Genomic DNA, 13,350 nt, shown 5'->3' on the forward strand with positions numbered 1-13,350 from the left:
GCTCCTGTGACTTTACAACCTGTCTCTGTCTGGATCAGTTTCCCCGTGGGCTGTCAGGGCTGCAGAGATCTCCCCACACATGCCACTGAGAAGCCTCGGGGCCACCGTCTTCCCGCACCTCTGCTTTAGGCCCCGGGTGAGAGGAGGACTGTGGTTCTGACCCGTTTGTCTTTGTCCGGAGCTCGTTCCCACGGCTGCCCCCGATGCCCCCGGGGCACGGCCTCCCTGATAGGCTTTGCTTCCTTACAGCCTTTGGGGTCTTTTACTTGGGTCACGAATACCCTACTTTGGTCCTTCCTATTGGCACAGAATGGGACCCGTGGGGGCAGAGTTTGGGCCACCTGAAGCCCAGAATCAATGTCTGGGACTAGGTCAGGGTGTCTGGGGGTCCTGACCTGGACAGTGGGTAGGTCCCAGGGCCCCGCGGAGGGCCAGCCGACCCCGCAGGTGGCCCGTTCCGGCTCACATAATGGGCCTAATCTTCCAGGAGACGTGTTCAGCCCACAGCCTCCGGGGAATCGCTTCTTAAGCCTTTCGAGCGTACAGTCGGTTTTGACGAGCACGACCCACGACGAGCAGGGGGCTGTCCACTCTGTGTGCTCCCTCCCTGTGTCGCCGGCGCAGAGACAGACAAAGGGTGGGTGTCCCTGCAGAGAGACCAGGCCCAGGCCCGCCTGTCCGCCCTCCTGGGGGACACCTGCATGCCTCTTGGCCACCGTGAGTCCATATAAACCCCAGACTGGCGCCCCAAGGGCTCGCCTTAGACCCTATGAGGTCACCCCAGAGACAGGTCAGGGCCTACTCGGACTCCGTGGACTTCTGGGGGCCCTAAGGGTGGAGCCACGGCCTCGGGCCGCCTGACCCGGCAGGTCGAACTGCACATCCGCTCGCGCTTTCACACCGACGTTCTTACGGTTCCTCTCCCCAGGCCGGACCTGCGCGATTCCTTTCCCTTCGGGATTCTTTCCTGCCCCCCTTTCGGGGGTTTCTGACCTGAGGGAACCACCCCCCCCCCCCCCGAGTCCGTACCTGTGAGACCTCTGGGAGGAGATCGGTCTCCCCTTCCGGCCTGACGGGGGCCTGCCGGAAACCAGGCGGCGCGCCCTCTCCTTTACGACCCTCGTGCGTCGCCGCCGCGACAGCCGCAAACCGGTGGCTGCGATGGTGCCCGCGGGGGAGCCACGTGTTGCGAACCTGGACTGGGTCCTGGCCCCAAACCCAAGCGGCCCTCGGAGAGCCTGGAGCACCGGAGTGCGGGCTCCGAGGACACTGTCCCCGAGGGTGTGAGCCCCGAGCGCCAGCAGGGGTCTCCGTCCCCTTCCTCGCACGTGCGCGGGAAGCGGGCTGCGAGAGGCGAGCCAGGAGGCCGTGTGGACGGGGCTGGCTTCCGTCGCGGGTGTGCTCGGGCCGTCGAGTGCGGGCCTCCCGCATCCGCGTCCCCGCGGCGGTCCCCTTCCCACCGGCCGCGCTGGTTTGCGGCGACCGCGGCCAGACCCCGTGGCGGGCGTGTCGGGGCTGCTCCCGGTCCGGCCGCGGGGAGAGACGGGCTTGGGCTGAGGTCCTGCTCTCCGTGTTTTGCTTTACAGCGGGAGCGAGGAGGAGAGAGAGCATTTTGTACCGTCTGTGAGGAAACCAGGAAAACCTGAGACTTGGGTTTGCCCTGCTGCGGGGCTGTATTTAGGGAGAAGGGCTCTCATTCTGCGGGGCCACCGCGCCGGCTGGAGGACTCCCAGAAGCTCGGGGAGCGGAGAGCTTCCGACGGGGCGGAGCGCACGGAGCGGGTCTCCGGGGCAGGGGGGTGGTGGGAGGGGGAAAGCCACCTGGCGGCCGCGGCTCCGCAGCCCTGACCGAGCGCCCCGCAAGCGGCGGCCAGGACCGGCGGCTCCGCGGACTCTGGCGCCCCCTGGCGCCGGCAGCGGGAGGTGCAGGCTTCGGGGCGGCGCGGTGCCCGGCCCTGCCCTCTGGGGAGAGGCTGCCTTCCGTCTGGGACGCAGGAGGAGCCCACCCAGAACCCCGAGATCTCGGGGGCCCCACAGGCCTCATAGCCTCGCAAGAGGGGCTGATTGAACGAGCGCTGCTTAGAGGTTTTGATGCTCGGGGTCTGGGGAGGACCCCTTCGAGAAGGATCAGGACAGTGTGTGTGTGTGTGCGCGCGCGCGGGCGGGGGGGGGGTGCCTAGGGTCAGCCAGGGCGGGGGGACGGACGGGGGGCTGAGGGTAAGGGCCCCTGGATGTGTGTGGGGGGACGGACAGAAACCTGACACACGCCTTCTTAAGGCTGGTCTTTTGGGGCTGGTTGGTCTCTTGTTACCCCACTGCTGCCTCGGGACTGAATGAAGGATTTGCCTTAATAACTTCCCCGGCAAAGCTAGCCCCCGGACGTGTCCAGCTTGCTCCTTCATGCTTCTCTAGATGCTCCTTTGCCTTGGTCTGTTCTGTCCCCTTTTTGTCTTGGATCCCAGAAAGGCTTGACCACGGTCATGCACACCAAGTCGGACACTGCCTCGCTGTGACACTCTCCGGGCACCTTATACTCCAGGCGGGCTCTCTAACTGGGAGATGAAGCTGTAGCGCCCTGCTCAAGGCCACCTGGGAAACAGGCTGGGTGGTTTTCATGCGCGGAGAGGGCTGTCCCTGTACCTCTGGAGAGTTCAGGAGGCAAATTTGGCTCATCAGCCTTCACCTAGAGCTGGTCTCTGGGGAAGCAGTGTCGGCTTCCCTTGTACCCACTTGCTGGGCCTGCGGGGTGGAGGGCTGAAGGCAGCAGCCTCTTCCTGCCCAGGCTGCTCAGTCCCCGGGCCCTGGGCCAGGATATAAAAAGGTGGCTCTTGAACCAAGCTTGGGCCTCTTAGTTTTAGGGGCTGCCCAACTGGGGCTGGTGTGAGGGAGTGCCTCTTATTTGCTCCATGCTTGCCCCACACCTAGTGGCCCTCCACAGGAGCAGCAGGAGCTGTGGGGGACACACGCCGAAGAACCCCTTGCCGGTCTCAGAGAAAAACCAGAAGTGGCCGCTGGGTATATCCGGGGTAGCTTCCTGCAGCCACTTGGGGGGTGGGGGGGCAGGGAGCGGGGGCTGCGACACTCTCTGTAGATCTGTACTGTCTGGATTGTACAGTGCACAGTGCTATAGACCAGGACAAGCAGACCATCCAAGGGTCTGAAGAAAGAGTTGGAGGGACATTCCTGCCAAGGGGGATTCAGCAATAAACCTCTGCATTGCGTGTTCTCCCCCTTCCCGCCCCAAGGACACTACGTGAAGTTTCAAGCATCCTTGACACTTCTTCCTGCCTCAGGGCCTTTGCACATGCTGTTTCCTCTGTGTGGAGGGCCCTTACCTCTCTGACCACCACCATTTCCACTACTGGCCTTGCTTACTCTCACTCTTCCTGCAGGTCACAGCCCAGGCTGTGGGGATGTCGCTCACTTGTGCCTTCCTTGTCCCCGCAGTCTTGCCTCCAGCCCAGTCATTGTCCAGTCACTTGTCTTTTGCCCCCACTGGACTCCTTGAACATGGGAACTCACTCAGTCTGTGATCCCAGTACCAGGCACTTTCAGACATGCAGGAAGTGCCCAATAAGGTTTGTAGAATGAGCCAGCCTGCGCAGTGGTACGGGAGCGCCAAGGGACTGGACCAGCTTAAGATCCTCAGGAATTGTGGGTGATCAGGTTAGGATTGTGAGTGGTTTTATAACCTTTCTGTAGGCTTCCCTTTCCTGGTCTCTGCCATCCCCCACCCCCACCCCTTTGGGCCTCACTGTCCACCCAGCACACAACTCTGCAGCCACCTGGGGTCTCTCCCGTCACCCATCTACTCCGAGCACGTACATTTTATCCATGAAGGAAGTGCTCAACACAAAGGGAACTTTCCTAAGAAGTCTGAGGGGAAGGGCTTCAAAGAGAGGAGCTTTCCCCTAACCCAGGGCCAGGGAAACATGGCCAAATCCAGCCCAGGCCTGTTTGTACATGGCCTGCAAGCCAAGAATGGTTTTTACATTTATAAAGAGTTATTAAAAACGTAGGAGCAGTGGCAGAGACTGTAATGTGACCCACAACATCTGAGATATTACCTTTGACCCTTTACAGAAAGTCTGTTGTCCCCTTGCCTTACAGACAGGAACACGGGGGGGGGGGGGTGTGACTACAAGGTTTACCTAAAATGGCACAGATGGGCCAACATCAGAAGGAGCTTGTGTGGGCTGGTGGAGAGAGCACTGGAGATGGTGTCAGAAGACCTGGGCTCCAGTCGCCCCGGCTCTTGCCTAGTCTCCTCCCTGGGCCTCAGTATCCCCACCTTTATAATGGAGCTGACTCCAATCCTGCACTCGGATGCCCCTGATGTCGGTGTGCACTGCCTCTCTGTGACAGTGCCAGGCCGCCGAGGAGGTGTTTGGGGCAGATTGATCTGGCAGCACTATTTCTCACCAGTAGGCTCTGACTTTCTCTGCGTGTGTGTCTGCGGTGGGAGGTGGCTGTCACCAAGCGCCACCGCCCTCTGGATTCATGCCTTCACCCTGTTCTTCCCCTCTACAGTGGCCCCCTCCAAACCAGACTGCGCCATCGAGGGAGAGACCGTGATTGGGAACAACATCCAGCTGACCTGCCAATCAAAGGAAGGCTCTCCGGCCCCTCAGTACAGCTGGAAGAGCTATGATATCCTCAACAAGGAGCGGCCAGCCCCAGCAGGTAACGGGGGCAGCAGGGGAAGACGTGCCCCCGCCCCAAAATGCAGGTGATTGGCTAGGGCTGCCCAGGGCTCCAGCTCCTGGCCTGACCAGTCAGGCCTCCCTGAAGGGCTGCCCTCGGCCTCCCGCTTCCTCCCCGCAGCAGGTCTTTTCGTGACAATCCCCATCTCATAGGCTGTTGCGGAAAATGAAAGTCTCGTAAAGCACTCAATAGAGGCACATAATAAGTGTGCACCTGCTACCTTTGTTGCCCGCAGCTCAGCTCCTGTGAGTAAGCATGTCGGGTAACCACTCTGTGCAAAAGCACTGAGTGTGCTTTTAATGTTGACTGTGATCATGTCCTTTTTTTTTTTTTTTTTTTAATTATTTGACAGAGAGAGACACAGCGAGAGAGGGAACACAAGCAGGGGGAGTGGGAGAGAGGGAAACAGGCTTCCCGCTGAGCAGGGAGCCTGATGTGGGGCTCGACCCCAGAAGCCTGGGATCATGACCCGAGCCGAAGGCAGCTGCTCAACAGCTGAGCCCCCCAGGCGCCCTGTGATCATGTCCTGAAGTACACACCTGAGGCCTCAAGTCCAGGGCTGGGGCTCCACTCAAGGACGAGAATTCCCATCCACATTCCCTATCCAGCCTAGTCCATCTCGGGCTCCGCAGAACCCCACCTTCCCAAACATGCCCTCCCAACTGCACGAGCAGGTCTGCCATAAGGGTCCCCTGTTCTCAGGGAAGGAAACGTTAGGTCCAGCTCTGGTTGCCTGGAGACCTGCTTTGTGCCAGGCAGCTGGCATTTGACCTTCGGTCAGGAAACAAACTGAAAAAAAAAAAAAAAACCCTATATAGATATCTTACTGTCATTACCGTGGTGTCCACTGGTGTGGGGACACCTCAGGCGGCATCTCGGATCCCCAGTACCCCCGGCACAGCCAGTTCCCCTGGAGATCAGAACAGACAAGTTCTGAGAGGTGCCGGTTGGCTTAACTTCTGGGGTCTCTCCGCTCAGTGTGGGTGAGGAGGAGGTGGGCAGGGCCGGGTGAAGCCGTGGGTGGAGACGGGTGAGAAGTGGGGTGGGGTGTGCTAGGGAAGGGCCTCCTGGGGCCGGGTCGGTCGACAGGGGGAATGTACAGACTGGGGCTTTGGTCGAACAGGACGAACTTTGTCAGTTTGTCTTTCACTCATTTGGGAGCCAAATGAGAACTTAAAAGTAGAAAGAAGAAAACAAGAACAGAACCCTCTCACTCCAAGGTAAATTAGAAAGGATGTTGTGGATCTCAATAGGTTTCCAGTTTTGTTTACAAATTTCTGACTGGAAAATTGTTGTCGAGTGTGTCTGGAATTTCTGGAAACCCCCTGGCAGCTCTCCTGTGGGTCTAAGGTGCCTCCTGTCTGGCCTGGGCATGACCCAGTGACTCCAGCAATAGTCACCAAGGTCTGCCATGGACAATGGTTGGTCGACCCTTTCTTCCAGCAAGGCACGTATAGAGAGACCCAGGGCCGAAGGCTATATGGCGAACGCCGTCATAGTTTTATAGTCAAGGGTGTTGTAAGTCAGAGGATGCATAAAGGGATAAAAGGTTTCTCCAAGGAGGGGGCACCCAACCTGGCACTACAAGCTGGCTAAGAGCATGGTGTGGGCTTGAATCCTGGCCCTACCACTTGTTAGCTACGTGACCATGGCAACAGACTTAGCCTCTGTGCTTTAGTTTCTCCATCTGTAAAATGGACATAAAACTAGTACGTACTTCATAGAGTTCCAGAGATTAAATAAAAGTCCATGTAAGGCATGGAGACCATGCTGGTAGGTAGTTAGAACTCCGTGAGGCTCGGTGTTATTAGCTGTGTGGTATGTGAGCTGCATCCTTCAGGATGAGTGGGGAGGGCGTGACAGATATCCTGGGGGGGCGGTGAGTATCTGCGCCGTCCAGGGTAGGGAGCATGCGCTGCAGGGAGGAGGGAGGTACTGCTGTGAGAGCAGCAGCCACCGGGGTTCCTGCAGAACCTGCGCGTTGGGCCAGGGCAATCCTTCATCCTCCAGTGATTCAAAAGAAGAGAAACCTGAGGACACGAAAGAAGGTCATGGGGAGACGCTAATACATACTTTGGAAGAACGTCATCCTGCTCCAAGTTAAGATTTGCTCAGAGTGGGGCGCCTGGGTGGCTGAGTTGGTTAAGCGTCTGTCTTCAGCTCACCTCATGATCCCAGGGTCCTGGGATTGAGACCCGAGTCAGGCTCCCCGCTCAGTGGAGAGCTTGCTTCTCTCTCTCTACCCCTGCCTGCTGCCTGCTTATGCTCTCTCTCTATCAAAAGAATAAATAAAATCTTAAAAAAAAAAAAAAAAGTTGTGCTCAGAATCAGAGTCCAGATCTGGGCATGGCAGCCAGGAGCGTGGTTAATGGTGAAACAACGCATGCCTGCGCCCGGTGTTGGGATGGAGGCGGCTTGTCCTCGGAGGCTCTGGACTCCACCTGCCTATCGAGCCCCGGAGTAGGAGCAAGCCCAGTTCTGATTTTTGAAACATTTCCGTCCATAGGGCACAGTTTGAGAGTCGGGTTCCTCCGCCCTCCTCTGTCTGAAGACAATAGAGATTGCTTCCTTCCACTAAGTCATCGGTGGAAGCAATCCAGCAGGGATTGGGACAGGGAATCTGGAATCAGTATATAAGAATTTCAGTCCCGACGTCTCCACTTAGTGGCTGTAAGTCACTCACAGCCTCTCTGACCCTTAGTATCCTCCTCTGAAAACCTAGGACGACCAGCATACCACCCTCCCTGAAGGCTGTAAAGAGCAAAGAGGAGACACCCCCCCCCCCGCCTCCGCCCCGGGTGATAGTTCTAGGCATCCTTTGTAAGCCGGCTAACTTCATGCACTGAAAGACTAGGAATTTGGATATCAAAGAAGGAAGGAGAGTACTTCTGGGATCCCAAGCGCCGGGGACAGGAAAGTTAAGTCTTGCCAATTTGACACCCGTGCCTCTGGGAGACCAGGGCTTCTCGGTGGGGAAATCTCTCCCCAGCTGGACCAGCCCAGGGAAGCAGGAGGCGGACTGTCCTGTAGTTCCTCCTGTTGCCCACAAAGTGGCGCCACTGCAGCGAAAACATGAGGTTTAGCTGGATTTCAGCAAATGTTTTAGGTCCTTTCCAAGAGGAAAAGGGGCTTTGGAGCCCCCGCTCAGAATCCGAGCAGATCGGGTAGCACGAGAGATGCACCGGTTAATTCCAGACCAGCTTCTTTAATATCCCCTGTTTCCTTTGGGGAAGAGTCCCAAGCTGGGCTCTGATAACCGGAAAGGCCCTGGAGGCCGTCTGAAGTCCTGTCCTGATGTGTGCGCTGCGCCCTGGACACGTTACACATGGGCGGAATCTCACACGTTCTAGAGGAGTAGGAATCTGGTGAGGGCTAGAATCCCCATATGTATTCCAGGGTCTTAGAACATTTCCCAAAGTGTGTTCCTTCAATATGCCTCTATTTTTAAAAAGATTTTATTTATTTGAGAGAGAGAGCGAGTGAGCAGGGGAGGGGCAGAAGGAGAGGGAGAGAGAGAATCCCAAGCAGACTCGGTGCTGAGTGTGGGGTCTGATGCAGGGCTCTATCTCACAACCTTGAGATCATGACCTGGGCCGAAATCAAGAGTTGGGTGCTCAACAGAATGAGTCACTCCGGTGCCCCAAGATGCCTCTTAAAAGAAAAATCCAGTTCATTTAGGAAATAAGACTGTCAGGGAGAAGGAGTTAAGATGGTAGAGGAGCCGGGGGACCCTAAGTTTGTCTCATCCCTCGAATACAACTAGATAGTTCTCAAATCATTTGGAACACCCGAAACCTCGATCGGAGTTTCTGAGTAAACAAATATTGCCAGTCTACAAGTAGAAGAGCAGCCACCGTTTGGAAGGTGGGGGGTCCAGGGGCTTGAATCCAGTGTCACAGACACATACATATATATAATGGAATATTCCTCAGCCATCACAAAAATGGTATCTTGCCACTTGCAATGCTGTGGGCGGAACTGGAGGGCATCACCTTAAGCAAAGTAAGTCTAGAGAAAGACACATCACGTGACTTCACTCATATGTGGAATTTAAGAAACAAAACAAAGGAGCATTGGGGAAGGGAAGGAAAAATAAAACAAAATCAGAGAGGAAGACAAACCATAAAGAGACTCTTAATGATAGGAAATAAACTGAGAGCTGCTGGAGGAGAGGGGGTTTGGGGATGGGGTAACTGGGTGATGGATGATAAGGAGGGCCCAGGGCCGCGAGCACTGGGTGTTCTCGAAGACTGATGAATCACTGAGCGCTACCTCTGAAACTGATAATACACTGTTTGTTAATCAATAGAATTTAAATTTAAAAAATGATTCTTTAAAAAGATGTGATATATATTACTCAGCCATGAAAACAAGTGAAATCTTGCCATTTGCCACAAGGTGGATGGAACCAGAGGGTATTATGCGGAGCGGAATAAGTCAACCAGAGAAAGACAAATACCACATGATCTCACTCATATCTAGAGTTTAAGAAACCAAACAGATGAACATAGCGGTAGGGAAAGAAAAATAAGATAAAAGTGGAGAGAAGGAGCACCCGGGTGGCTCATTCAGTTAAGCCTCTGCCTTTGGCTCAGGTCATGGTCACAGGGTCCTGGGATCGAGCCCCACATTGGGCTCTTTGCTCAGCGGGGAGTCTGCGTCTCCCTCTCCTGCTCCCCCTGCTTTTGTGTGCTCTCAAATAAACAAACAAACAAACAAACAAATAAAATCTTTGGGAAAAAAAGAAAGAAACAGGGAGTTACGAGACTCCTAACGACAGGAAATCAACTGAAGGCTGCTGGAGGGAGGTGGGTGGAGAGATGGGGTGGCCGGGTGGTGGCGTTGGGGGCACTTCGTGAGCACTGGCTTTTATATGCAACTGATGAATCACTAAATTCTACCTCTGAAAGTAATAATACACTGTATGTTAGCTAACTTTAATTTTTAAAAAATTAAAAAGAAAAGAAGACCATTATACTATCATCACCATTTAGGGACACGCAGTGCTTATTAACACATTAGAAGCTCTGAGAGTTCTATTGTTAAAAAGTGTATTTAACCCTCTTTCACGGATTTCAAATTTTGCTTTGGTCATGGACTGCTTTTTTAGTACCATATGTTACTGTCACAGGTAAGCAATATTCCAGAAAACATTCTGAGGCGTGAAATTCTAGGGTAGAAGCAGTAGCATTTTATAGAAAAAGAGCATCGAGAAAATAAAGACAGCTGTGGGTTTCAAGGGAACAATCTGAAGAAAGTACATAGGGAAAGATAGGAAGAAAATAACCCAAATCATCAGCTGGTATTTCTAGCTGGTGAAATTATGGATGGTTTTTTCATTCTTTGTTCTTTATACCGGCTTTCCCTGACCCTTCCGATGAGATTAAACTCCCTTGCCATAAGCTCAAGTAGCATTTCTGTTTCTAACTGATTACCTGTGACCACCCTGGTTTCTTGTCTGTCCCCTTCACGCGGGGACAGAGACTGTCTTCGTCTTGTGCAGGGCTATCGCGATCAGGCCCCTGAGGCTTTCTCCACTCAACCGACTGCAAGTAATAGCTTCGTGTCATGGACACATTCTCATAATGAACCTACGTTGTTTTTTATGATACATAGGAAAATGGAAAATTGTCAACTGCTCCAGAGAGTTCTAGACCTAAAACAGCATTTTGGTTATGCTTTATCATTTCTTAATTTTGTGACATTTGGCAAGTACCTTAATTTCTCCAAGCCTCTGGTTACCTCTGTGACCTTGGAGATTGAGTATTTGTTCCACTTCCCAGACAAGACTGCTGACAAAAATCACAGGATCGCACATTTGAGGAAGGATAGGGAGGAGCACATCCAGACAAGGGAAACCCACACCAGATGCAATTAGGCAAGAGACTGGAGGCCGTGGCGGGGGTGGGGGCTGCGGGGTGGAGTGGCCGCACAGTGGGGAACTGGCCAGAGACAAAGCTAAGGTAAGCGTAGGACCAGATCTGTAACCCTGTGATACTATTCAGAAGCTTGGATTTGTTCGGGTTTTTTACCTTTTTATTTTAATTGCAATTAGTTAATGCACCATGTAATATTAGTTCTGCTTGTGCAGGATAGTGACTCTTCCATACATCACCCTGTGCTCATCACAAGGGCACCCCTTAACCCCCATTACCTGTTTAACCCATGCCCCACCCGCTCCCCTACGGTAACCATCAGTTTGTTCTCTCGAGTTAAGCATCTATTTTTTGATTTGTCTCTTTTTTCCCCTTTGTTCATTTCTTTTGTTTCTTAAATTCCACATATGTGGAAAATAGTATGGAGGTTCCTCAAAAAGCTAAAAACAGAACTACACTCTGATCCAGTAATCCTACTACTGGGTATTTACTTAAAGAATACAAAAGCACAAATTCAAAGGTTTACATGCATCCCTTTATAGCAGCATTATTTTTTTTTTAAGATTTTTACTTATTTATTTATTTGAGAGAGGGAGAGAAAATGATCAGTGCGGAGGGGCAGAGGGAGAGAGAGAGAGAGAAGCAGACTCCCCGCTGAGCAGGAAGCCGGATGCGGGGCTTGATCCCAGAATCTGGAGATCATGACCCAAGCCGAAGGCAAAGGCTTAACCGACTGAGCCCCCCGGGCACCCCATATAGCAGCATTATTTACAGAGTCAAGATACGCAAGCAGCCCAAGTGTCTACCCACAGGCGAATGGATAGAGAGGTGTTATGTGTATGCAATGTAATATTATTCAGCCATAAAAAAGAGGGAAATCTTGACATTTGCAACAACATGGAGCTCGAGGGTATAACACTAAGGGAAATAAGGGAGTCGGAGGAAGCCTGGACTCGTTCCTGAAGATTAGGCTTCTGGAATGTCTCAGCCGTGCTGTGACTGGGTCCCACCTGCCGGGTCCAGCATCTCCCCTGGATGAAATCCAGCTGCCTGGTGCAGCAGGATCTCACGAGGCCCCCTCTGCTGCAGACAGAGGCAGAGGTGTCTAACTCTCCACTCAAAACAGCAGTTGTGACAAAGCGTCTTTGAGGACAGAGCATCTAAAGACATCTGAGCATGAAGCTCTCGCTTTCAAGGTAGAGAAATTCATCGGATCCCAGGTTTAGCAGGAAGGATTCTCATGAGGACGCTGGACTGATCTCGATTTCTCAAAGACTTCTTCCATGAGTCCAAGCTCAAGGACACAGGTTCCAAAGAGCAGAAAAGTGGTTATGACCATACCTTCTTGTTAGAAAGCCCTTTGAGGTAATACATATGCATTTTATGTTTCCCGTGCACGTGCGACAGGTCGCGTGTTCTCAGGCTGGCCTGCACTGATCACTGCCTCGCTTCATGCTCCCTCTTGCCGTGCCTCACACGGACTCTTGTTATTTATAAATACAGAAGCTAAGGTTCAGGGAAGCTAAGTTCCTGGGCCAAGGTCACAAAATTAATCTAGCAGAACTAGGCTTCAAACCCAGGGGCCTGACTCCGTTCTAAGCACTGCAGGGTTGTGCGACCTGCCTGCTGTCGTCCTGGGAGGCCTCGAGGCGGACGCTCTCTCCACATAGACGAGGTCAACGGCCGTGCTTGTGTCCTCCTGGGAATTCGGGCCTCCAGGTGTCTCGGTGTTTCACCGACCAGTGGTGCCTCGTTCCCCTGTTCTTCCTTCTCAGTCGCAGGCCAGATCTTGTCTCTGAAGAACATCTCCACGGACATGTCGGGTTATTACATCTGCACCTCCAGCAATGAGGTGGGGACCGAGTTCTGTAACATCACCGTGGCCATCAGACTTCGTAAGAGCGGGTTGGGGGCAGGGTGGGTCAGCCTCGGTCTGACGGAGGCCAGGTCACTGGTGCGGGGTCCAGAGAGACAGCTGAGGGAGACCTGGTGGTGGTGAATTGGGGAGCCTCTGTAGGTTTACCAGCTGGCAGGGTAACCTGGGGTGACCTCTGTCGGATGCTCCCCTGCCTAGAGGTCAGGCCAGTTCCCTTGGTTCTTGGGAAGCAGAGCCTCAGACTGACTTCTGGAGACCTGCTCAGCCCTGCCTGCCTTTAGGGCCACTCAGTGGGCATGAGGGGAGCGTCCAGAGTCAGCTGCCACAGAGTCTGGACCCTAGTTTCTGGGGCGGGTCCCCAGCACCCGCTCAAGGACAGGCTAGAGCCAGAGCTGGCATGGCAGACAGCTGGGGACTTTTTAGGAGCCTGGGTCACCCAGGGAGAGTTGGGACACCGATCTATTAGCCTGGGTGTCTTTGCACCCACTCCATCCTGACGAGTGTCTCTAGACCCCCGTCTCCTCCCTGCAAGGCCAGGCCCTTCACGGGGTGTTGCTGGGAGCTGGCAGCCCTCCCTGGGCTGGGAGGAAGGCTGGGCCCGTCCAGAGGCTTCCCTCACCATGGCTCCTCATCCCCAGAGGCCTGGGCTCAGGTCACGCCTCGGGAGATGCAGCTGCCCTGCTCTGTCTCTTGCAGCTTCCATGAACGTGGCCTTGTATGCGGGCATCGCGGGGGGCCTGGCTGCAGCCTTCATCGTCCTGGGCATTGTCATCTACTGCTGCTGCTGCCGGGGGAAGGACGAGGCTGAGGACACAAAGCCGTGAGTGTTCGCGGACAGCCTGTGGGCAGGAGTGGGGGCAAGTGTCACCGCTCCTCGTGACCTTTTGCACTCACA

General features: G+C 54.2%; 1 protein-coding gene across 2 annotated transcripts in view; it reads left to right on the plus strand.

The window, feature by feature from the left end:
- GPA33 (glycoprotein A33) overlaps window positions 1-13,350 on the plus strand; it is a 45,295-nt gene that overhangs the window by 30,464 nt on the left and 1,481 nt on the right. For both annotated transcript variants that reach the window (XM_059146211.1, XM_059146210.1), the window contains exons 4-6: window positions 4,530-4,682; window positions 12,355-12,474; window positions 13,152-13,275. In XM_059146211.1, the coding sequence (XP_059002194.1) occupies window positions 4,530-4,682; window positions 12,355-12,474; window positions 13,152-13,275 (397 nt within the window). The remainder of the gene's footprint in view (window positions 1-4,529; window positions 4,683-12,354; window positions 12,475-13,151; window positions 13,276-13,350) is intronic.

Source organism: Mustela lutreola, chromosome 14, assembly GCF_030435805.1.
Source record: "Mustela lutreola isolate mMusLut2 chromosome 14, mMusLut2.pri, whole genome shotgun sequence".
NCBI lineage: Eukaryota > Metazoa > Chordata > Mammalia > Carnivora > Mustelidae > Mustela > Mustela lutreola.